The sequence below is a fragment of the Erythrolamprus reginae genome (assembly GCF_031021105.1).
Source record: "Erythrolamprus reginae isolate rEryReg1 chromosome 13 unlocalized genomic scaffold, rEryReg1.hap1 SUPER_13_unloc_1, whole genome shotgun sequence".
Taxonomy (NCBI): Eukaryota; Metazoa; Chordata; class Lepidosauria; order Squamata; family Dipsadidae; genus Erythrolamprus; species Erythrolamprus reginae.
In genome coordinates, this window is record NW_027248436.1 from 908695 (window position 1) to 933559 (window position 24865).

The 24865-nt window shown below is 46.9% G+C and overlaps 1 protein-coding gene across 1 annotated transcript in view; it reads left to right on the forward strand.

The window, feature by feature from the left end:
* Window positions 1–20475, forward strand: part of LOC139155130 (vomeronasal type-2 receptor 26-like) — a 42885-nt gene extending 22410 nt beyond the window's left edge. Inside the window, exons 4-6 of the mRNA XM_070730214.1 lie at window positions 16067–16279; window positions 18093–18219; window positions 19565–20475. Coding sequence (XP_070586315.1) covers window positions 16067–16279; window positions 18093–18219; window positions 19565–20475 — 1251 coding nt within the window. The remainder of the gene's footprint in view (window positions 1–16066; window positions 16280–18092; window positions 18220–19564) is intronic.
* The last annotated feature ends 4390 nt before the right edge of the window (window positions 20476–24865 follow it).

The window sequence follows — 24865 nt, forward strand, 5'->3', positions numbered from 1 at the left end:
CCACACACAGGAAAGCTACCAAAATAGTCCAGCAACGAATTTGGTGGATGTACTTTATATATGGCAAGAACCAAAGCAGTGGGTGAATTCTCCTCTGGGCCTTACACTGTGGTTGCACTTGAATGAGTGTTAGCCAACTTCAGCTGATTTTGAAAAAGTTAGGAGACATGGAGACATGTCCCCCACCCACCCACCCACTTTGAAAGTTCTACAAAGCAGTTCCTTCCCAACCCATCCACTGGCAGCAGCTGTGTCATCAGAAGGGCAGCTCAAGCAGTGAAAGAAGTGCTGCTAGAGTAGATGCTCACAGGAATATAAGGCACATGGTGAGGGGTGGGGCAAGAGGTGGGGCTTAATTCCACCACTACATGCACTGGAGACTTTGCATTGGTGGGCCATTTTCAGCCCTCAGACCGTAGTTTGAGGATCCCTGTATTAGAACAGTTCTGTTTCCGGTTCCGGTGTGAGCGGAGAGGAGATGGAGGATTCGCTGCTCCTCTGAGACAACGGCAAAGATCATCCGAAATGAGTCAATCCAGACCAGATATTATCTGATTCCTTCTGGCTTTGCAACCCTCTGTGTTTGGGGGATTAATATTGAATGCTGCTGTGTTGCTTTATGTGGCACCAGGGACAATAGCCCAGAGAAATTGCCTGGTTGATCAGCTGGGGAGCGGAAGATGGCAGCTGCTCCCAGATGCTGAACACAGGTGGAGAGAGGTGAGCTGGAGATAAATGAGTGGAGAGCAATCCGGGGAACAAACCGACTCTCTTAGCGAGACAACAGGAAGTGAGAGTAACTGGTGGTGTGTGAGACTGAGGACGCCAAGGGTGCAGGCCGGTGGGAGCGGTCGGCTCTCAGTGCCGGAGGTCGTTTGCGGAGAACGGAGGAGCTGGGGATGCCAGCTGGGGCTGTACGATGCAAGTGGATGAGAGCTGCTAGTGCGGAGGGGGACGAAGGAGAGAGATGGCTGGAACATGCAGGAAGGAGGCTGAGGCGAGTTGGAGCTGCCCTGTGGAGTGGAGCGTTGGCTGGGATTGGACTGAAAGAACAGAGAGGGCAGAGTTGGGGGAGAGTGAACAATGGAATCCCCCCTCCTCTCCCCTCACTTCCAGAGTGGACAATGGGAACTGAGCTGCCGAACTGCCAATTAAACTGGGGGTATTTGCAAATGTTGAGATCGTTGCTTTGTCATTTCCCCCCCTCCTCCCCCTGCTTCCATCCATCTTCTGTATTCCCTATTCCGTATTCCCTATCGAATAACATTGAAGACACTGCACCCCTTTATAACACAGCAGACTTTATAACACAGCAGTCTTAAAGAAGGATTTACTAAAGACATTATTATCACCCTGACCTGGATTGATTGATTGACTGATGAATTTTGAACTACAGTGATCCCTCGATTATTGCGAGGGTTCCGTTCCCAGACCCCTCGCGATAATCGATTTTTCGCAATGTAGGGTTCCGGAAGTAAAAACACCATCTGCGCATGCGCGCCCTTTTTTCCATGGCCACGCATGCGTAGATGGTGGAGTTTGCGTGGGCGGCGGGGGAAGACCCAGGGAAGGTTCCTTCGTCCGCCTAGCAGCTGATCTGCTCGGCAGTGCAGCACAAGCGAGGAGCCGAAGATCCGGGTTTCCCCGATGCCCACGGAAAGGGGAAACCCAGATCTTCGGCTCCTCGCTGGTGCTGCGCTGCCGAGCAGATCAGCTGCTAGGCGGACGAAGGAACCTTCCCTGGGTCTTCCCCCGCCGCCCACGGAAAGGGGAAACCTGGATCTTCGGCTCCTCGCTGCTTTGGTCTCTCCCCGCTCCTGGCCCATTTGCCTCCTTCCTCCCCACTCCCCACCCCGGCCACTTACTTGCCGATCACCTCGCGCAGGTCATAGACATCCTTGAACAGCACGTCGGCGGCGGCCATGGTCCAGATAGGGCAGAATTATCCTTGCAGGCGGCCGAGGCGGGAGCGGGCGCGGGCAGGATCCCCTCCGCGCTCCCCGCACAACACGCCAACGACGACAACGCCGCCTCCAATCAGCACACCACGTTAAATCCAATCCTTCCACACCGAACAACCCAAATCCGTCCCGGAGGTTCCAGTGGTTACGCCAAAAATTTCTGCAGCTGCCGCCGCTCCCCGTTTCTTTCTCCTCTGGGCCTCAGCCACTCGCCCGCCTCTCGCTCCACTGCTGCCTCTCGCTACCGTCGCCAGGTCGTCACCTTTTCCCCACCCCCTCCGTTTTCTTTCCTAGGGCCCCGGCTAAGCAGCCAAAGGCTATTCAACCAGAGGGGTGGAGCAGCAACCATGGAAGGGAGGAATACAAAAATGAACCGGCGGAGAGCAGAGACGCCTCATTCGCTCCCCTCCCCCACCGGTGCACACTCACACACGACGGGGACAGAACGAGAGCGCGCAGAAGGGAGAGGCAGACGCGGCTCTGACCACGCGACGACGACAGCGATAAGTCATTTAAGGAAGGGCGCGCGCCGCTCCTTTCCCAGTCGCCACCTTTTTAATCAGTCACGCAACCGCCCAGAGCAAGCACGCGCACCCTTCGCTACAGAGGGAGAGGGGGGTCCCTCAGCCATTCTCCCTCCTCCCTCTTTTCCTTCTGCACAAAGCCACTCCCACAAGCAGCTCAAAAAATACGCGTTTGGTGTAAGGAAGCGAGGAGCCGAAGATCCGGGTTTCCCCTTTCCGTGGGCGGCGGGGGAAGACCCAGGGAAGGTTCCTTCCTCCGCCTAGCAGCTGATCTGCTCGGCAGCGCAGCAGCAGGAGGAGCCGAAGATCCGGGTTTCCCCACTGCCCACGGAAAGGGGAAACCCGGATCTTCGGCTCCTCGCTGCTGCTGCGCTGCCGAGCAGATCAGCTGCTAGGCGGCCGCTCGAGCAAGAGGGGGAGAGATAGAGAAAGAGAGAGAAGGAAAGAAAGAGATGAGAGAGGGAGGAAGAGAGTGTGAGAGAAGAAGAAGCAAGATAGAGAAAGAGAGAGAGAAAGAAAGATGAGAAAGGAAGGAAGAGAGTGACGTCATCGGGTGGGAAAAATCACGATATAGCGTTTCGCGAAAATCGAGATCGCAAAAATCGAGGGATCACTGTACTTACTTAAGAACTGATCTTACATTATTTGATTCCAATTTATATTATTGTCTCAGTTTAATTTTATAATTGACCAATTGACCTTTTTAAACCTTTTCTAATTAATTAATTAATTAAATTTAACTTTTATATATCTTTTAACTAACTTATTGGGGGGTAATTTTAGCGATGGATATTTGGGATTGGATGGAAGGCATATATGAAATGAATGGAATGAATGATTGGAGTGATTTGCGGAATGGATGGGATGGGTCGGACTATAGTATGGATGAGGTAAATGGTAATTGTAATTTATATGAGATGAATGAGCGGGGTGGGTGGGATGCTATGTATGGGTACAATGGGGACAGTTTGAATGCAGAATTTAGCCTACCTGGTGGTAGAGAGACAGGAGGGATGGGGGCATCTTTCCCCAGGGTGACAGAGGGCCAGAATATTCTGGTCCTGCTGGGGAGAGGTAGATATGGCGGGAGTCATGGGGCTAGCCGTTCTGGAGGAAAAAGAGATAGCTGCTTAATAGTGATCCCTTGTTCCAGTTCCATGAGCTCAACCCGGGGTCCTGGTGACGAGTGTAATCCGGGCCCTGGGCTCAAGCTGCTGCTGCTCAATGCCAGATCGGTAGTAAACAAAGCTCTCCTCATCCGGGATTTAATCCTGGATGAGGAGGCCAATCTAGCATGTGTTACTGAAACCTGGCTGGGCCCAGAGGGAGGAGTTCCTCTCTCGGAATTATGCCCAGCCGGGTTTCAGATATGGCATCAGTCTCGATCCCAGGGAAGGGGGGGAGTGGCTATTGTAGCCAGGGAGAACCTTCGCCTGCGTAGACTCGTTGCCCCAGATATTGCGGGTTGTGAGTCACTCCTTGTGAAGTTGGATTCAGGGGTTCAGGTGGGCTTGTTACTCATGTACCTGCCTCCCAGCTGCATGTCAACAGCCCTGCCTGTGCTGCTCGAGGAGGTGGCCGGGTTGGCGGTGGAGTTTCCCGGACTTATTGTCCTGGGGGACTTCAATCTGCCGTCACTCGGCGGTTCCTCTGGATTAGCACAGGAGTTCAAGGCTGCAGTGGAAGCTCTTGACCGGATTGTGCTGTTGCGACCTCTCCGCGGCACTAGACCCCGTAGAGCTCCATGGTTCAACGAGGAGCTCCAGGTGTTGAAGCGCCAGAAGAGACGTCTAGAGAAGCGATAGAGGAAGAGTAAGTTCGAATTCGACTGAACACTTGTAAGAGCTCATATTAAGACTTACAAAGTGGCGCTCAAGGTGGCAAGATGCACGTATCATGCCGCCTTGATTGCATCAGCGGAATCCCGCCCGGCCGCTCTGTTTAGGGTGACCCACTCTCTTCTTAACCAGGGGGGAGTTGGGGAGCCCTTGCAGAGTAGTGCCGAGGATTTTAACACGTTTTTCGCTGATAAAATCGCTTGGATCCGAGCGGACCTCGACTCCAATTGTAAAACAGAGTCGACTGACAACGAGTCAGTCGAGGTGACTGGGGCTAAACGTCTTTGTTCATCTGTCTGGGAGGAGTTTGACTTGGTGACACCTGATGAAGTGGACAAGGCCATTGGAGCTGTGAGTTCCGCCACCTGTTTACTGGATCCGTGTCCCTCTTGGCTGGTTTCGGCCAGTCGAGGGGTGACACGGAGCTGGGTCCAGGAGATTGTCAATGCCTCCTTGGGGAGGGGGTCCTTTCCACCCCTTTACAAAGAGGCACTTGTGCGCCCCCTCCTCAAGAAGCCTTCCCTGGACCCAGCCGTGCTTAATAAATACCATCCAGTCTCCAACCTTCCCTTCATGGGGAAGGTTGTTGAGAAGCCCTTCATGGCACTGGACCAGAATATCTCCGAGACTGCCTTCTGCCGCACGAATCCCAGCGACCGATTCGGTCCCACAGAGTGGGCCTCCTCCGGGTCCCGTCAACTAAACAATGCCGGTTGGCGGGCCCCAGGGGGAGAGCCTTCTCTGTGGCGGCACCGGCCCTCTGGAACCAACTCTCCCCGGAGATCAGAACTGCCCCTACTCTTCCTGCCTTCCGTAAACTCCTCAAAACCCACCTTTGCCGTCAGGCATGGGGAAACTAAACATCTCCCCGTGGGCACGTTGAAGTTATATATGGTATGCTTGTATGTGTGTATGTTAGTATAGGGGATTTTCTTAAATTTATAATATTTTAATTAATTGGATTGTATTGGATTGTTTTTCACTTGTGAGCCGCCCCGAGTCTTCGGAGAGGGGCGGCATACAAATCCAAATAATAAATAAATAAATAAATAATAAAGGTGGTGGCACTCCAACTCCAGCGGTCCTTGGAAGAAGCCGATTATCTAGGTCTTCAACAGTCTGGATTCAGGCCCGGCTACAGCACGGAAACTGCTTTGGTCGCGTTGATGGATGATGTCTGGCGGGCCCGGGACAGGGGCTTGTCCTCTGTCCTGGTGCTACTTGACCTCTCAGCGGCTTTCGATACCATCGACCATGGTATCCTTCTGCGCCGGCTGGAGGGGTTGGGAGTGGGAGGCACTGTTCTTCAGTGGTTCTCCTCCTACCTCTCTGGTCGGTCACAGTCGGTGTTAGTGGGGGGGTCAGAGGTCGACCCTGAGGTTTCTCCCTTGTGGGGTGCCTCAGGGGTCGGTTCTCTCCCCCCTGCTATTTAATATCTACATGAAACCGCTGGGTGAGATTATCCAAGGGCATGGGGTGAGGTATCATCAATACGCCGATGATACCCAGTTGTACATCTCCACCCAATGTCCAGTCAATAAAGCAGTGGAAGTGATGTGCCGGTGCCTGGAGGCTGTTGGGGCCTGGATGGGTGTCAACAAACTCAAACTCAACCCAGACAAGACGGAGTGGCTGTGGGTTTTGCCTCCCAAGGTCAATTCTATCTGTCCGTCCATTACCCTGGGGGGAATTATTGAACCCCTCAGAGAGGGTCCGCAACTTGGGCGTCCTCCTCGATCCACAGCTCACATTAGAGAAACACCTTTCAGCTGTGGCGAGGGGGGCGTTTGCCCAGGTTCGCTTGGTGCGCCAGTTGCGGCCCTATTTGGACCGGGAGTCATTGCTCACAGTCACTCATGCCCTCATCACCTCGAGGCTCGACTACTGCAACGCTCTCTACATGGGGCTACCTCTGAAAAGTGTTCGGAGACTTCAGATCGTGCAGAATGCAGCTGCGAGAGCAATTATGGGCTTCTCTAAGTATGCCCATATTACTCCAACACTCCGCAGTCTGCATTGGTTGCCGATCAGTTTCCGGTCACAATTCAAAGTGTTGGTTATGACCTATAAAGCCCTTCATGGCACCGGACCAGAATATCTTCGGGACCACCTCCTGCCGCACGAATCCCAGCGACCAGTTAGGTCCCACAGAGTCGGCCTTCTCCGGGTCCCGTCAATCAAACAATGCCATTTGGCGGGACCCAGGGTAAGAGCCTTCTCTGTGGGGGGCCCGACCCTCTGGAACCAGCTCCCCCCTGAGATTAGGATTTCCCCCACCCTCCCTTCCTTTCATAAACTCCTTAAGACCCACCTCTGCCGTCAGGCATGGGGGAACTAAACATCTCCCCCTTGCCATTGTTTTTTTGCCATTGATTGATTGACTGTGTGTCTGTTTTTATATACATTGGCATTGTTTTATGAATTTATTAATTTTAAACTGTAATTAGATTGGTGGGCATTGGATTTGTTATTATGTACTGTTTTTTATTATTGTTGTGAGCCGCCCCGAGTTTGCGGAGAGGGGCGGCATATAAATCCAATAAATCTAATCTAATCTAATCTAATCATGGCCACCATGACAGCCATGGACCTGACTCAAGTAATTCAAGGTCCGACTCATGAGGGTGGACACACACCCGACATAATATTCCTCTCGGAGCAATTGAATAATGGTGTGAGACTAAGGGGCTTAGAAGCATTGCCATTGTCATGGTCAGACCATTTTCTACTGCGACTTGATTTCCTGGCTCCAATCCTCCCCCACAGGGAGGCAGAACCGATTAGGAGGTTCCGCCCCAGATGCCTGATGGACCCTGAGGGCTTTCAGAGGGCGCTTGGGGTTTTACCAGATTCACTCATCCACAGCTCGGCAGAGCCTCTTGCTGAGGCCTGGAACAAGGCTGCAGCAGAGGCTCTCGACCAAATTGCGCCATTGTGACCTCTCTGTGGCACTAGACCCCGTAGAGCTCCATGGTTCAATGAGGAGCTCCGGGAGTTGAAACGCCAGAAGAGACGTCTAGAGAAGCGATGGAGGAAGAGTGACCGAACACTTGTAAGAGCTTTTATTAAGACCTACAAAGTGGCGCTCAAGGCGGCAAGATGTGCATACCATGCCACCTTGATTGCATCAGCGGAATCCTGCTCGGCTGCTCTGTTTAGGGTGACCCACTCCCTTCTAAATCAGGGGGGAGTTGGGGAGCCCTTACAGAGTAGTGCCGTGGAATTTAACTCATTTTTCGCTGATAAAGTCGCTCGGATACGGGCTGATCTCGACTCCAATTGCATAGCAGTATCGGCTGACAATGAGTCAGTCGAGGTAACTGGGGCTAAACGTCTTTGTCCATCAGTCTGGGAGGAGTTTGACTTGGTGACATCTGATGAAGTGGCCATTGGAGCTGTGAGTTCCGCCACCTGTCTACTGGATCTGTGTCCCTCTTGGTTGGTTTTGGCCACCCGAGAGGTGACACAGAGCTGGGCCCAGGAGATTGTCAACACCTCCTTGGGGAGGGGGTCCTTGTGCACCCCCTCCTCAAGTAGCCTTCCCTGGACCTAGCCGTGTTTAATAACTACCGTGCAGTCTCCAACCTTCCCTTCATGGGGAAGGTTGTTTAGAAGGTGGTGGCGCTCCAACTCCAGCGGTCCTTGGAAGAAGCCGATTATCTAGGTCCTCAGCAGTCTGGATTCAGGCGTGGCTACAGCACGGAAACTGCTTTGGCCACGTTGATGGATGATCTCTGGCGGGCCTGGGACAGGGGCTTGTCTTCTGTCCTGGTGCTTCTTGACCTCTCAGCAGCTTTTCATACCATCGACCTGTCAGATTTTAGGAGATAAATTACAGCCCGCGTGAGCTATAATAAATCAAAAATCCGGAGGCGATGGATTAAGTTACAGAAACAGCTTTCAAACAAAGTTACTTTTATTAAGAAAACAAAGAAAAAGCTAATGCCTGATCCCAGGCAATTACTATGCATCTTACATTGTTGAAGACTAGAAAAAGATGGATTCTTCCCAAGAAGAAAGGAAGTGATGCTGGCTGTCCAGACAGGATTTTACATCATCATGGGTGGAGCTAATTAACATACCCACAGTTAACTATTTAATTACTGAATGTCTCTGAATGTCTCTGGGGCTGGCAATACACCGCGTGACACTCCTTCTTTGGCAGTCACCAGGGACATTGGTTCACATGAGGCACATTTTCTTGGATAGGTATTCGTGTTGATCAGCTGGTAATAGCTTATTCAGCAAGTCAGCAATCTGTTCAGTAGTAGGCACATATTGTATTTTTATATCTTATGTCAATGTGCCATGAACGAGCTCCAAAATATTCAGTTTCAGCTATGAACATCACTGAAACATTATCCTCCATAATAACAATTGGTTTCATGGGTTTTCCCCAAATACTATCAATGAGAGCAGAAACATTGGTTAAAGCATTACAACAATCAGAAACACATGCATATTCAGCCTCAGTGGAAGAGCAAGAAATGAACTTCTGTTTTCTAACTTTCCAATAAATTGGACAACCATTCAAAAAGATTATATAACCAGAAGTACTTTTTTGTGTTTCTACATCACCTGCCCAGTCAGCATCTGCATAACAAATCAATTCAGGATACTTATCATGTTACGGCTCTAGGAACAACTTCATGTCCTTTGTATACTTCATATATCTCAGCAGTCTCTTTATGCATGTCCAATGGAACGTAGTTGCTTTGCCAACATATCTTGACAAAAGATTCACACTCAGTGAAATGTCGGGTCTTGTCCAACTGCTGATATATAATAATGACTCAATTACTGACCGATAAAGCATTTGGTCTTCAAATGGAGGATACTCTTGTTGAGTTAACCTGTAAAAATCAGTTTGCATAGGACAACGACATGTATGTGCATCAGACATGTTACAATTATTTGTGTATTTCTTGTGAGAGGCAAAACCCCTTCTCAGTTTTTTCAATCTGAACTCCTAGATAATCATGAATATGCCCTAAGCTTTTCAAAGTGAAGTGTCTTTCTAGACCTTTGGCAAAAATTTCACTCATACGTTTGTTAGGACCAATGTAAACAATATCATCAACATAAACAAGAATAATTTCATAAACATTACCTTGCTCTTTTGTAAACACACATTCATCAGAGTCGAATTAATAAAGCCCATTGAATTTAATTTCTCTATGAGGCATCGATGCCACATGGGAGCAAACTGTTTCAATACGTATAGGCTTTTCTGCAGGTACCAGACATCCCCTTCTTGATCCTGGAACCCGGGTGCACTCTTCATGTAGATTTCTTCATGTTAGACCAGCATTCAAATAGGCAGTCTCAATATCAAAGTGGAAAACTTCTAAGTTCAAAGCAATAGCTGTAGTTAGGGCAATTTTGACACTTTCATTTTTAACAGTGGGTGAAAATGTATCTGTGTAGTCTTCAGGATACACCTGTGAGTACCCTTGTGCTACTAGTCTTGCTTTGTATATTTTCTCATCATTTGGTTTTTGTTTAACCTTGTACACCCATCGTGTGCCAATAATCTTCTTGTTCGTTGGAGGCTCAACTTGTTGAAATACTTTAAGTTTCTTTAAACTGTCCAGTTCATTTTCCATAGCCTCATACCATTTTTCTTGTTCAGATTCAGGCAAATGTCTGATTTGAGAAAAGTTCTTAGGAGGAAGTGTAACATTGTTTCATAAGAAAGGAAAAGGTTTGTGTAATACTTGCTGTTGGTATCTCTTTGGAGGAGTTCCTTTCGTGGTTCTCTGTGAATGCCTTGGAACCTTGGTCCATCCTTCATCTTGGTCATCTCCATCTCCAATTGCATCGCTAGGGACATCATCTGCAACTGTTGAAGACTGTCCATCATCTGGAACATCTGGAACAGCTATCTGAGGGTCAGGTTGCGCTGCACCTTGAACATCATCTTTGGGAAAATAAACTGAAGTATCATTACTGTGCATTCTGGACCAATTTGTATCTTCCTCAAATTTAGCTGAATTAGAAACAACAGCTCTGTGATAAGTGTCAGCAAATTTTGTAGTACTTAGAACTTTAATCAAAACCGATAAATCTCATTCTCTGTGACACTGTACCTCCTTTTCTTCTTTGATCAAGTGGAATGTTAACCATGGCATACGAGCCAAAAATGTGGAGGTTTTGAATATCAAGCTTCTTTGCATGAAGCAAGTAGTAAGGAGTCTGTTGTATAACACTACTCCATGTTCGGTTAACAATGTAATTAGCATACCTGAGTGCTTCGCCCCAATATTGATTGTCCATGTCAGCATCCTCTAGAAGGCAACGAAACATAGTCTGTAGGTCCCCCTGTCTACGTTCAGCAATACCATTTTGAGGGGCCGAATGAGGTGGAGTCTTTAAAGATCTGAAAAGCCTCAGATTTTTGTTTCATTAGAAACACAAAACCATATCTAGAATAACTATCAACAATAGTCAAGAAATACTTACAGTTACCTTTAGTAGGCCGAAATGGACCGACAATGTCGGTGTGGACCAAATCAAAAGTGCGTGTAGACAAACATACGGCATGTTTGGCAACAGGAGCTGCCTTTGAGTTTGCAGAATTACAAATCTTACCATCCAACTGAATTTTGCAGTCACTATCGACTTTAAAACCATTTACAAATTCAGGCATCTTTGCTAAAACTAGATAAGATGCATGGCCCAGACGACGGCGCCATCTGTGAACACACCTGGAGTGAAAAGATTTGTTTGTTAATACAGGTTTAACATTTGAAACATCATTGGGGACCTCTTGGACCTCATTGGCTTTAAGAGCCTTTGTATTTATAGTGGCAGCAGGTTTTCTCTCTGGACCTGTGCCTTCGCTCTTTGGAACTTTTATACTTACATCAACCTTTGCAGGAGGATTTGGTTTTCAGTAATAAACACCTCTAATGGGGATACCAGTGGCAAGGACTTTGCCATTTTTCACGATGCAAGCTTCTGTTAGTCTGTGAGTCACTTCAGACCCTAATTCTTCATTCAGGCGGTACACGCTAAGTATGTTGCTTGTAGCACTTGGAATGTATAAAACACGTGAGATGAATTTGTCCAATTCTTTTATGTAGACAGTTCCTTCTCCTTCAACTTTACACAAGTGATCAGAAACAGCATGCACTTCTTTGATGTCAGTCTTGTGAAAGTCTGTGAAAAGTTCCTTCTGGTACACGATGTGGATGGCTGCTCCGCTGTCTAATGTACATAAGTGACGAATGTCATACTGTGGACTCTTTTCTGGAACACTGTTAAGTAGGAAAGAGTTGACATAAACATGTTTCTCACCTTTAGAATCTCATTGCGATGATCTGGAATTGCTGGAGCCTCGGCCCCTGGATCCTCCTGAATGTGTTCCTCTGGGCAGAGTAGGATATGAAGGAGATTGAAAATCACCAAATTGAGATCTTTGAGGATCATTGGATTGAGAGCGTTGAGAGTCATCTCGCTTGGGTTGATTCTGGCGTGAATCTCTCCAAGTGTAGTCCTTTTGTTGATAGCTTCTGCCTAATGTAGGTTTGTATGCAGATGACATAGGTCTGAGTCTAGTGTGCATGAACCCTTCTTCTTCAGTTAATAGCTTACAAAGTCTCGGAGTAGTTCTCGGAGCTAATGGCATGCTATTGTATTTAAAGACAGCTTCTTTCCATTCATGATTGAGAGAATTTATGATAGCAGTATTTAATTGTATTGGATCAATGTTGTAGCCTCTCTCTGTTAAATCCTTTTGCACTGCTAACATCTTAGATAAATGTGGAGCAATTTTCTCTCCAGGTTTTAATTTTGCACCAAAAAGTTCAGAGAACAGGTATGTTCCCTCTTCTGAAACTGGCCTGTACAGTTCATCTAGGGACTCCAATAATTCGCATGCAGTAATATCAAGTGGGAATCTGACTGATAAATTGGAATCCAAAGACATAAAAATAAGTAGAGTTGCATGAATATTTGATTCCTTTTCTTCCTCAGTCCATAATCTAATTGGGGGATCAAAAACAATATGATCCACCTGTTGAGCAATTAACATCATTCTTATCTCGTGTAGCCAGGTTTTGTAATTTTGTCCATTACTTTTTAATCTTGACTCATCTTTCAACGTGGCTAAGGTGATTGCTTGCCTTGTAGATGCAGCTGGCACGGCTGCTGGTTGCAGTACGTGGGGCACTGGAACTGGTGGCACTTGGACTGGCTGAGGTGCCTGGACTGGCAATGGTAGTTGGACTGGCAAGGGTGGTTGAACTGGCAAGGGTGGTTGCCCCTGTTGCTGTGCAGGACGAGCTAGAATTTGTGAGCGTTGGTCCCGTTGCATCTGTGCAGCTTGGCTTGCCAGCGATGCTTGTGGTTTGACAGCAGGTTGATTAAATACAATGTCTCTAAAACATTTTCTTTCATCCTGAAATTTCTGAGATAAATCCTTAAAGCCAGTCATAGATTTAAGTTTAAAATCATGCAACCCACTAGGGGCCGCTGCAGGATAACTTTTGAGAGTTTCTACTTCTTGTAAAACTTGGGTGGAATGAGCCCCCCTTTGAGCCTCTCCTGGAATGTCTTTGTTCTCAGACATGGCGTTATGTCCTCAAGTCTGCGGAGAGGGGCGGCATACAAATCTAATAAATGAAATGAAATGAATGAAATTATAAGACATGCTTTTTTCCTGCGCACGCTCGATTGGGTTGTATATATTACCAGACACAGACATTCCTTTCTCTGTGGACGTGGCGGCCTTATTATCAGTTTCACATTCCTGCCCATGCGCGGTTTTTTTGATAGAAAAAACTCCGAACTCACTTCTTAAAATATCCATTTGAATTTCTCTGAGTTCTTTTAATTGCTGTCTATAAGCATATAAATCATCCATGCATTTATCATGTATCCGTTTCTGTTTTAATGTTAGTGAATCTCCAAGATTATCTAAATGCGAACAATATGACTGGATGTCCTGAATTGTTTGTTTACAGCGAGCAATGGTGGCACTGACTCTGTCTGAATCAGAAAGTGATTCACGGCTCCCAGTAGGGCTTTGAGATTTTCTCTCATCACAGTGCTTAGTTTTCGCCTTAGCCTTCAATGGGGGTTGAGAAGATAGGGCGCTTTGAGAAAAGCCGATACTAGGAGATTCAGAACGGACTAGCATGTCTTCTTCTAAGTTACTGTCTTCACTAAATTTAAGGCTAGCAGGCTCTAAAGTCTTTTCGGCTGTTTGACCAAATAAAACTTCTTCCCCCTCTTGCAATAAGTAAGCTTGAGAACTTACGTTTTGTTGGGAGCCTGTCTGTTCCGTTGTTTGAAGAGATCTCTGCTCTTCCATGACAAGATTTCTTTTCTCTTTAGAAGTGAGAATAAGATCCATCAGGTCTGCAAATTGCTCATCTGAAATCTGGTCAATAAAAGACTGCGATAAAAGTTTTTTCTTTCGCTTCATCGGCATTACAATGAGCGTGGTACCTATTATTTAAAGTCAGCCAAACTCTTGCTACCATGTCAGATTTTAGGAGATAAATTACAGCCCGCGTGAGCTATATTAAATCAAAAATCCGGAGGTGATGGATTAAGTTATAGAAACAGCTTTCAAACGAAGTTACTTTTATTAAGAAAACAAAGAAAAAGCTAATGCCTGATCCCAGGCAATTACTATGCGTCTTACATTGTTGAAGACTAGAAGAAGATGGATTCTTGCCAAGAAGAAAGGAAGTGATGCTAGCTGTCCAGACAGGATTTTACATCATCATGGGTGGAGCTAATTAACATACACACAGTTAACTATTTAATTACTGAATGTCTCTGAATGTCTCTGGGGCTGGCAATACACAGCGTGACATGACCATGGTATCCTTCTGCACCGGCTGGAGGGGTTGGGAGTGGGAGGCACTGTTCTCAGTGGTTCTCCTCCTACGTCTCCGGTCAGTTGCAGTCGGTGTTAGTGGGGGGTCAGAGGTTGACCTCTAGGTCTCTCCCTTGTGGGGTGCCTAGGGGTCAGTCCTCTCCCCCCTGCTATTTAATACCTACATGAAACCGCTTCGTGAGATCATCCAAGGGCATGGGGTGAGGTATCATCAATACGCCGATGATACCCAGCTATAAATCTCCACCCCATGTCCAGTCAACGAAGCAGTGGAAGTGATGTGCCAGTGCCAGGAGGCTGTTGGGGCCTGGATGGGTGTCAACAAACTCAAAGTCAACCCAGACAAGATGGAGTGGCTGTGGGTCTTGCCTCCCAAGGACAATTCCATCTGTCCGTCCATTACCCGGGGGGGGAATTACTGACCCCCTCAGAGAGGGTTCGCAACTTGGGCATCCTCCTCGATCCACAGCTGACACTGGAATATCATCTTTCGGCTGTGGCCAGGGGGGCATTTGCCCAGGTTCGCCTGGTGCACCAGTTGCAGCCCTATCTGGACCGGGACTCACTGCTCAGTCACTCATGCCCTCATCACCTTGAGGTTCGATTACTGCAACGCTCTCTACATGGGGCTACCTTTGAAAAGTGTTCGCAAACTTCTGATCATGCAGAACGCAGCCGCGAGAGCCATCGCAGGGCTTCCAAGATTCGCCCTTGTTTCTTCAACACTCCGTGGCTTGCATTGGCTGCTGATCAGTTTCCGGTCACAATTCAAAGTGTTGGTCATGATCTTTAAAGTCCTACATGGCTTTGGACCAGACTACCTCTGGAACCGCCTGCTACCGCACAAATCCCAGTGACCAATAAGGTCCCACAGAGTTGGCCTTCTCCGGGTACCGCCAACTAAACAATGTCGTTTGGCGGGCCCCAGGGGAAGAGACTTCTCTGTGGTGGCCCCGGCCCTCTGAAACCAACTCCCCCCAGAGATTAGAATTGCTCCACCTTCCCTGTCTTTCATAAACTATTCAAGACTCATTTATACTGCCAGGCATGGGGGAGTTGAGATATTCCTTCCCCCTAGGCCATTACAAATTATGCATGGTATGTCTATATGTATGTTTGGTTATATAATAAGGGTTTTTAGTTGTTTTATTATTGGATTTTCACATGCTGTTTTTATCATTGTTGTTAGCCGCCCCGAGTCTACGGAGAGGGGCAGCTTACAAATCCAATAAATTATTATTAATTATTATTATTATAGAATAATAGAATTGGAAAGGACCTTGGAAGTCTTCTAATCTAACTCCCTGCCTAGTCAGGAAATCCTACACCACTTCAGAGAGATGGTTATCCAACATCTTTAATACTTCTAGGTTGGAGCATTCACAACTTCTTGAGGCAAACCATTCCACTGATCAATTGTTCTAACTATCAAGAATGTTCTCCTTAGTTCTTTGTTCTTTCAGACATGCAACATTTTGTTAATGGTGCATTCCAACGAAGTAGAATTAGCACATCTGGAGGTGTTTTCCATCAGGATGACTAGGGAGAAGATTAGCCTGACACCTTTCTTCTTGATAAACCCCCATGCTTTCTGGGAATCTACCTGTGGTTTTCAAAGAGTTTATGAATCATCTTTTCTCTCTGTGTGTGTTCATTTTATTTGTCATCTGCTCTAGAATGCTCCCTATAATTGACCAATTGTGTCAATTATATTTTCTCTATATTTTGTCAGTATATGGTTGAATATTTTTCTCAAAGTTTCTCATTCACTTTTGACGATACTGGCAGTGTTATTTAACCACATTTGCAGATTAGACAATTGTAAAACAAAGATTCAATGCAGGATAAGAAACAGTTTTCTGTATTTCAAATTCCTGGATGTTCCTATTCTAGTTTCATCCCTTTTTGGAGAAGAATGAATTTTGGAATATTTCAGAGAGAAAACTGTACTTGGACCAAAATGGAGAGATAAGAGCAGATCTGGCCATTGGCTACCACTTGGTTCTCCCCAACGAGGATCCCAGGATAGGGACTCTGGCATATTTTGAAAGACAGAGACTTTCTATCGACCAAGATGCTCTTTCACGGCTAAAGTTGCTTAATAAGGTGGGAGATATTTTGCTGTCTTTTCTCTGTTTTCCAAAGCCTAAGGTCCCATTTCAAGGGAGGAGGCCTTCCCCAATGATAGTAGGCAGCCTGCGGAGGTGGGTAAGGCAGGATTCTGCCTCCCCGCCCCCCCCAGCTGCCCACCTCCAAGTCCTGGCAGTGGCAGGCAGGTTCTGTGAGGAGGTGGTGGGGAGGGGGAGGAGGAAAAGGAGGGCGAAGAGGGCCAGAAAGTCAGAATGGAGCAGCAGCAGCTCTGGTGGCGGTAGCGCTGACCACTAGAGAATGGCAGTGGTGGCGCTGCTTTTAACCACGGCAGCCAATACAAATGGAACCTTCGCTATTTATTGGCGAGGTCCGGAGTGAGCCGGCTCCGAGTGGACCAATCAGCTCACCTGCCTCCTCACTGCATGGCCCACGGATGTCCTAGAATGGACCCTCCCCCAGCTGGGGTCAGATGCCTTCCCAGCCCTCCTCAGCTCAGGCTCCGTGCTCCTTCTGCTGAGCCTTTGGCCCCGGAGTCCATGACTGCAGCAGCTGGGACTGGCGACTGGTGGTCATCCTTGCTGAGGCTCCCTCAACCCCACCTCCCTTGCAGCAAACAAGGAAGCAAGCGTGCCCCTTCCCCTGCCTCCCACTGCTCTCCACAGCTGGCGTTTTGTGAGCTTGATAGTGAGCGGGCACTTGGCCCACCACCTATATTGGGAAGAGCCCGGTGGGGACAGAGCTCGGCCGGTATCTGCCTTCTAAAGCCCAGGACAGATTTAGGACGTTGCCGCCTGAGAGCTGTAAACTTGCCCTAGAATCAGTTCCGGATTTGCAGAGGGCAGTAGGTCTGGGGCTGAGCAAGAAGGGTGGTCCCCACAGAATAGCCCTTCACTCCTGATGCCTTCCCTCCATGAATTTCCTCCTTTCCTCCACCTCCTCCTCCTCCTCCTCACCGCCACTCATCACGGAACTTGCCTGCCACTGCCAGGACTGGGAGGAGGGCAGCTGGGGGGGACAAGGAAGCAAAAGCCCACCCGACCCACCTTCGTGAACTACTTGCTGTCATCTCCGGGACCGTCTTCTGCCGCACGAATCCCAGTGACTGGTTTGGTCCCACAGTGTTGGCCTTCTCCGGGTCCCATCGACTAAACAATGTCATTTGGCGGGACCCAGGGACTCAGGGGAAGAGCCTTCTCTGTGGTGGCCCCGAACCTCTGGAACCAGCTCCCCCCTCCCAGAGATGAGAACTGCCCCCACCCTCCTTGCCTTTCATACACTCCTTAAAACCCACTTCTACTGTCAGGCATGGGGGAATTGAGACATCTCCCCCGGGCCTATACAGTTTATGCATGGTATGTTTGTGTATGTTTGCTTTTACTAAGGGGTTTTTAGTGTTTTTTAAATTATTAGATTTGTTGTACATTGTTTTATTGTTACTGTGTTCCGTCCCGAGTCTACGGCATACAAATCTAAATAATAATAATAATAATAATAATAATAATAATAATAATAGGGGAAGGCAAACGCGTACCTCCGCCTCTCCCCCAGGTTCAAAACGCAATTTGAATTCAAAGCTAAGAAAGGGAAGTGAATGAAAAGGGCGAGAGTGAGAGAGAGAGAGGAGGATGGAAGCAGTACAGTAGAGTCTGGATTATCCGACATTTCAGCTACCCAACTATCAGTCCACCCATTTATTTCGTATAACCGAGACTCTACTGTACTTCAGTGAAGACCAGGTGCTATGTGTCTCCATCCATTTTTACCCCCAATTTCTATGGATGGAGAGTCCTGACTTATTTTTTAACACATTCTCTCTTTTTTTGCTTAGTCTTTCCCTGAGTCCAAATGTGTGGAAAGTTGTCATCCTGGATTTGTCAAGAGGGCTAGAGAAGGAGAGCCAGTTTGCTGCTACGACTGCATTCCTTGTCCGGAGGGGACCTTCTCCACTCAGGAAGGTGGGTGACCCTGAGGAAAATGGGAGGCTTGGTGGAACTGGATCCATCCATAACATTTTCATGAAAGTGCAAGTTAAAAGGCAGATTGGAGCAAACCTGTTTTTTCTTTATTTGTAACCTACACAATTTCTTATCTAAAAGGAACTAAATCAAAAAGGCTTTGAAGGAGGGTTGAGAAGAGACGGGAGGAGGGGGTGGAAGACTGGTCATGCTTTACTAACAGCAGAGGAAATATCTCTTCTGCTTTTTAGTTTAGAGAAGTACTGCTAAGTTTACCTTTCTAAGATCATCTGAGATCTTTGAAACTTTATGAATTCTTTCAGCTCCACCTTCTGAAAGACCTGGCAATTCTCTGTATATTGGCCTCCCCTTGAGGATCACTGAGAAGGTCCATCATGTGGTGTTGTGAATAGTTTTTTTGGGGGGGGGAACTCATTACACAAATATTCTACCCTTCATATCGATCCATCGATCAATGAAAACAGAGCTGGAAGGGACCTTGAAGGTCTTCTAGTCCAGCCCCCTGCTCAAACAGGAGAACCTATACCAGTGAAGGCGAACCTTTTTGGCACTGAGTGCCCAAACCAGAACATGCAGATACACATGCTGGAGCATTGGAAACTCAAAGAATAGCTGGTCAGCGTGCACATGCCAGTTTTGGCCTGTTTCCCAGGTCATTTTTGGTCTGAAAAATGGCGTGAAAACTGTCTTTCTTTTGGCTATTTTCTGGACCATTTTCCAGGCTGTTCTCAGGCTGTTTGTCATTGCTCCACTGCCTGCACTGGAAATCAGAAGATCAGCTGGCAATGGCACACATTCCCAGAGTGAGGGCTCTGCGTGCCACCTCTGACACCCATGCCGTAGTTTGCCATCATGGATCTATATCATTTCAGACAAGTGACTGTCCAATATCTTCTAAAAAACCTCCAGTATTTAAGGACACAAAACCTCTGGAGGTCAGCTGTTCCACTGGTTAATTGTTCTCACTGTTAGGAAGTTTTTCCTTAATTGCATATTGCTTCCAGATGTTATAGGATACTCTAGGCATTCTCCAAGTCCCTTTAACTTCCATGGGGCAGGATTCAGGATGTTTGGCTAAAAGATTATATGATTCATCATTAACCTCTAATAATGTAGGTTCCTATGAAGATTCTACACTCTACACAGAAAATAATTAATATTGTATGAGTCCCCTCAACTTCATATACCTAGTTACATTTTTAAAAATACCCTTCTTAGCTCTTTTGAATGAAATAGTTCAGAAATAGTTCTTGGAAAATATTCCTGGAATTAGGTGTTGTCCAAAAAAAGAAATATAAAAGAAATATTGCCTTTTATTTTTTAGATACTAAAAATTGCACCAAGTGTCCAGATGATAAATATCCTAATGAGCGCAGAGTCCAATGTATCCCCAAAGTTTTAACCTTCCTGTCTTATGAAGACTTTCTGGGCATCATCCTGGTCTCTTTTGCCCTCCTGTTGTTCTTAATCACAGACCTTGTTTTAATCATCTTCATTAAATACCGAGAAACCCCCATTGTCAAAGCCAACAACCGGGACCTCTCCTACATCCTCCTGGTCTCCCTCCTGCTTTGCTTCTTGTCTTCTTCTCTCTTCATTGGTCAACCAAGGAAAGCCACCTGCCTTCTCCGACAGACAGTTTTCAGCATCATCTTCTCAGTTGCTGTTTCTTCTCTCTTGGCCAAAACCATTATGGTGGTGCTGGCTTTTCTGGCTACAAAACCAGGAAACCAAGTGAAGAGATGGTTGGGGAAGAGCTTGGTCAACTCCATCATCCTTTCTTCTTCTGCTATCCAAATTATCATCTGCACCATCTGGCTGGGAATTTCTCCCCCCTTCCCTGACTCTGACCTCCACTCCCAGCGTGGAGAGATCATCCTGCAATGCAATGAAGGGGCTGTTGTCATGTTCTACGTCACCCTCAGCTACATGGGCTTCCTGGCTGCCATCTGCTTCACGGTGGCTTTCCTGGCCAGGAATCTGCCTGGGGCCTTCAATGAAGCCAAGCTGATCACCTTCAGCATGCTGGTCTTCTGCAGTGTCTGGGTGACTTTTGTGCCCACCTACCTGAGCACCAAAGGGAAATACATGGTGGCAGTTCAGGTCTTCTCCATCCTGGCCTCCAGTGCTGGTCTGCTAGGTTGCATCTTCATCCCCAAGTGCTACATTATCCTTCTGAGGCCAGACCTGAACACAAAGGAGCATCTCACAGCCAGAACAAATGTAAAACCATGATATATTACACCATTGTGATATTGAAAAAAATGTTAATGTGACTTTTATTTTATTTCCATTTAGATAGTAGGCAAGAGTCAAATAAAACCATGTCTATATGTTTCAAAATGGGAATTGTTTTTTTTTTTAATATACAGTAATACCTCGTCTTACAAACTTAATTGGTTCTGGGAGGAGGTTCGTAAGGTGAAAAGTTCGTAAGATGAAACAATGTTTTCCATAGGAATCAATGGAAAAGCCAATAATGCATGCAAGCCCATTAGGAAAATCCAAAACATTAATGCTTTTTAAAAAAAGCGTGGCTGGAGGGGCAGACTAAGCTGAGGCGAACGGAATGGGGGGAGGGACAGTGAGAGGTGGCAAGAGGTGGCAGTCCCAACGAAGCAAGGCGAAAAGAGCCTCTCTTGAGCTCCATGGGTCTTTCCCTCCCGTTTTTGCCCACCCCGTTCTGCTCATTTCCCCCAAACCTTCTCCTCTCTTGAGCTCCATGAGTCTTTTCCCCATGCAGTTTGGATGGGGGGGGGGCGTTTGTCGCTGGGATTCAAAGCATCGCTGGCAAAAATGAAGGCAATCGAGGAGCCTCAGGGAAATCCTGGCGGCTGCTCGGGTTCGTAAGGTGAAAATAGTTCGGAATAAGAGGCAAAAAAATCTTAAACGCTGGGTTCGTATCATGAAAAGTTCATATGGAGAGGGGTTCATAAGATGAGGTATCAGTGTAAATTGAAAAAATAAAGTTTGTAATGAAATTTCCACTGGGTTTTTTTTCTTTCAGGCAGAGAAATAAAATAGCAGTTTTCAGATCCTTTAATTTTCCACTCTACAATTTCTGCCTAAAGCATTTTCTCTGATTCACTTCCAAGCTTGTCTTGTCTGTGAAGATCTGGAGAAGATTTCCTGAAAAAAGGACCTTGAGACTCTTCCCAGGTGAAGGTTGAAAGGATCCTGTCTAAAAGCAGGTCACAAAAGTTCAGTGCTGCATAATATTCATCCAGGTCCAAGAAGGGGGTGAATAAGGGTGGAAACCATTGGGTGGATTCAAGTAATTTAACAACCTGTTCTCTGCTCTGATGATTTCTTCTAACAACCAGTTTGTCAAACTGCTCGGTGTTAAATACTCTGTTTATGCCTGAGGTAACTGTTACTAGGGAAAAAATGCTAATAGCCAGCGCCTGATTGGTTAAGGCGCTGACAGCTTGTTTTGGGCGGGAGAAAAAATAGTATAAATACAGCCGGTTTTCCATTGCCCAGCTGAGACGCGTTCCAGCTGATTGTCACTTGCAAAAAGAGCTTAAATAAAGAACCGTCTCGTAGCTGTGTCTCAAGACTCTTCACCTGGCGATGAGAGAAGAACGAACCTACGCCTGCCGAAATGGAATCCCTGGCCGTCGGGAGAGCGCCGGAATACTTCGACCCGGAAAAATCTACTTGGGATGCCTACCTCGCGAAATTCGACGTTTTCCTCGAGGCTGCCGGCATGAGAGACGCGATCGACGATCGGAAGAGAGCGATCTTCTTGAATTACTGTGGAGCGGAGATGTTCGACCTCGCGCAGACACTCACCAACCCGGCGCCAGCGAATTCAGTTTCCTGGGACGCTTTGAAAACGAAGCTTTCGGCTCACTTCAAGCCAACAAAGCCAGCGATCGTCTACAGGCACCAATTCTCCAGAATGGGCCAGACTGAATCCGAGAGCATCAACCAATTTGCTACGCGTTTGAGAACCGTGCTGTCAAAATGCCGCTTCGAGAACCCGGAAGCACGCCTAATAGATGCCCTTATCTTTGGCATGCGGAATGCAACCGTCAGAAACAAGCTCCTTACTGAGGAAGAACCTTCCCTACAACAAGTCATCAAACTCGCTCAAACAGCAGAAGTGGCTGAGTCTGCAGCAAAAGAGCTGAAACAGAACGACAAACAAGAAGTCGTGGCCCACATCTCTTCCCCGAATCAACCGGCCGACTCTCCGAATGCAATCAAACCGTCTACCAGCTCTGAAAACGACTGCTGCTTTATCCGACAAGCTTTTCCTCGACCTTTCAAGCAATCACAACAATCTCTTCCGTGTTCTGGCTGCCGTGGCAACCATTCCTGTCACCGTTGCCCATTCCGAGATTCAAACTGCCACCGTTGTGGTCGCCGAGGGCACATCGCTGAGGCTTGCCGAGCCTCCCTACCGGAGGAAGCTTTCTCAACTCCTCGAGCTCCACGCTTCCAAAATCAACCGCGCGAAAACAAGGGGTTCAAACCTTCTAGTCGCTACAATTACTCCATCTCTAACCGCGACTACTTAGGAGGTAACAGTGGAATTTCCATTAACAACACTGTAACTGCTAACAAATCTAAAATTAACATTTCTTTACTTTTAAATTCTCAACCGTGCCAGATGGAACTAGACACTGGCTCTAGCTATAGTATTATGCCTTGGTCTAAGGTCAAAATGTATATGCCTCATGTTAACATATCTGATTTATTGTATTCTAATGTACTTATTAAGGATTTTCAAGGGAAAATTATACCTGTTTTAGGCATGTTACCTGTTCCAATTGTGCACAAGAAATTCACAGCTACCCTACCTTTATTAGTAGTGTCTGGGCCCACCCACTCACTTTTAGGGTTAGACTGGATGTCTCCCCTTGGAATAGAGATATCTGGCATTCATAAAATATCTAATACGATGGTTCCAGATTTCGTCAAGGAATTTCCTGACGTTTTTAGTCCAGCTTTAGGGTCTTATAAAGGTCCCCCAATTTCTCTCTCCATTGATCCTAGTGTTCCTCCTATCCGGCTAAAACCTCGTAGGGTTCCCTTGCCTTTGCTTCCTAAACTTGATGCAGAACTTGATAAGCTCATCCATCAGGGAATTTTGGTCCCTGTAGACCAAGCTCCATGGGAAACCCCAATTGTAACTCCTCTTAAGCAGGATGGCTCCCTGCGAGTCTGTGCAGACTATAAGTCCACTCTAAATAAAGCGTTAAAACATCACCCCTACCCAATCCCTGTAGTGCAGCATTTACTCCATTCCCTTGGGGAGGGTAACCTATTTGCAAAGATTGACCTCGCGCAAGCTTACCAGCAGACGAGCCTACCTCTTTAGCCCAGACTATTGTTACCCATAGGGGAGCTTTCAGATGCACCCGCTTACAGTTCGGTGTCAGTGTGGCACCAGGAATTTTTCAGAGTTTTATGGAGCGCTTATTGATAGGAATTAAGGGAACCTTGCCTTATTTTGATGATATTCTTATTTCAGGTAGGGATCAGGCCCAGCTAAACTCAAGAATACGGGAGGTGTTAACTAGGCTACGAGACAAAGGGCTTAAGGTTAAACCTGGGAAATGTGTTTGGGGTACAAAGTGTGTCCAATTTTTGGGATATAATATAGATGGCGAAGGAATCCATCCTACAGGCGATAAAATCAAGGCAATACAAGAGGCCCCAGAGCCTAAAAACAAGACAGAACTGCAGGCTTTCTTAGGCCTCCTTAACTTCTACTATGTTTTTTTAAAGCAGAAGGCCACAGCGGCAGAACCACTACACCGTCTATTGCAGAAAGAAGTCCCATGGAGTTGGGGGAACAGTGAGAGTAAAGCCTTTTCTCAAATAAAAAACCTTTTAACTTCCAAGAGTGTAGTGGTACAATACAGTACTTCGCTTCCCCTACGCCTCACCTGTGACGCTTCACCTTATGGGGTGGGTAGTGTGTTGGCTCATGTGCTGCCTAATGGCACTGAGGCCCCTATAGCATTTTTCTCTAAAACTCTGTCAAGCGCAGAAAGGAACTATAGTCAACTTGACAGGGAAGCTCTGGCATTGGTAGCAGGTGTTAAAAAGTTCCATCATTATATTTTTGGTAGACATTTTGATTTGATTACAGATCATAAACCGTTATTAGGACTCCTAGCCCCAGACAAACCAACTCCACCATTCATGTCCCCACGATTGATAAGATGGGCCATTTTTTTATCTGCCTATGATTATACCTTAACTCACAGGGGAGGAACTAGCATTAACCATGCGGATGGCCTTAGCAGATGTCCTCTTTCTGAGTTAGTACAAGACCCTGCCCCCTCTGCAGACGTATTGCTCATTGAGCTAGAGGATAAACCCCTGACTACTGCCACGGAGGTGGCAGAACATACCAAACAAGACCCTATTCTCATGAAAATAGTAAATTGTGTGCTACGGGGGTGGGATGCCGAGTGTAATGGGCCAGATATTGTGGAATTCAAAAACAAAAGGTTGGAATTATCAATTGTTAAAGGTTGTTTATTATGGGGTGACCGGGTCATCATTCCCAAAACTTTAAGACAAAAAGTGTTAAAAATGCTGCATGTTGGACATCCGGGTATTGTAAGGATGAAGGGTTTGGCAAGGGGCCATTTTTGGTGGCCAG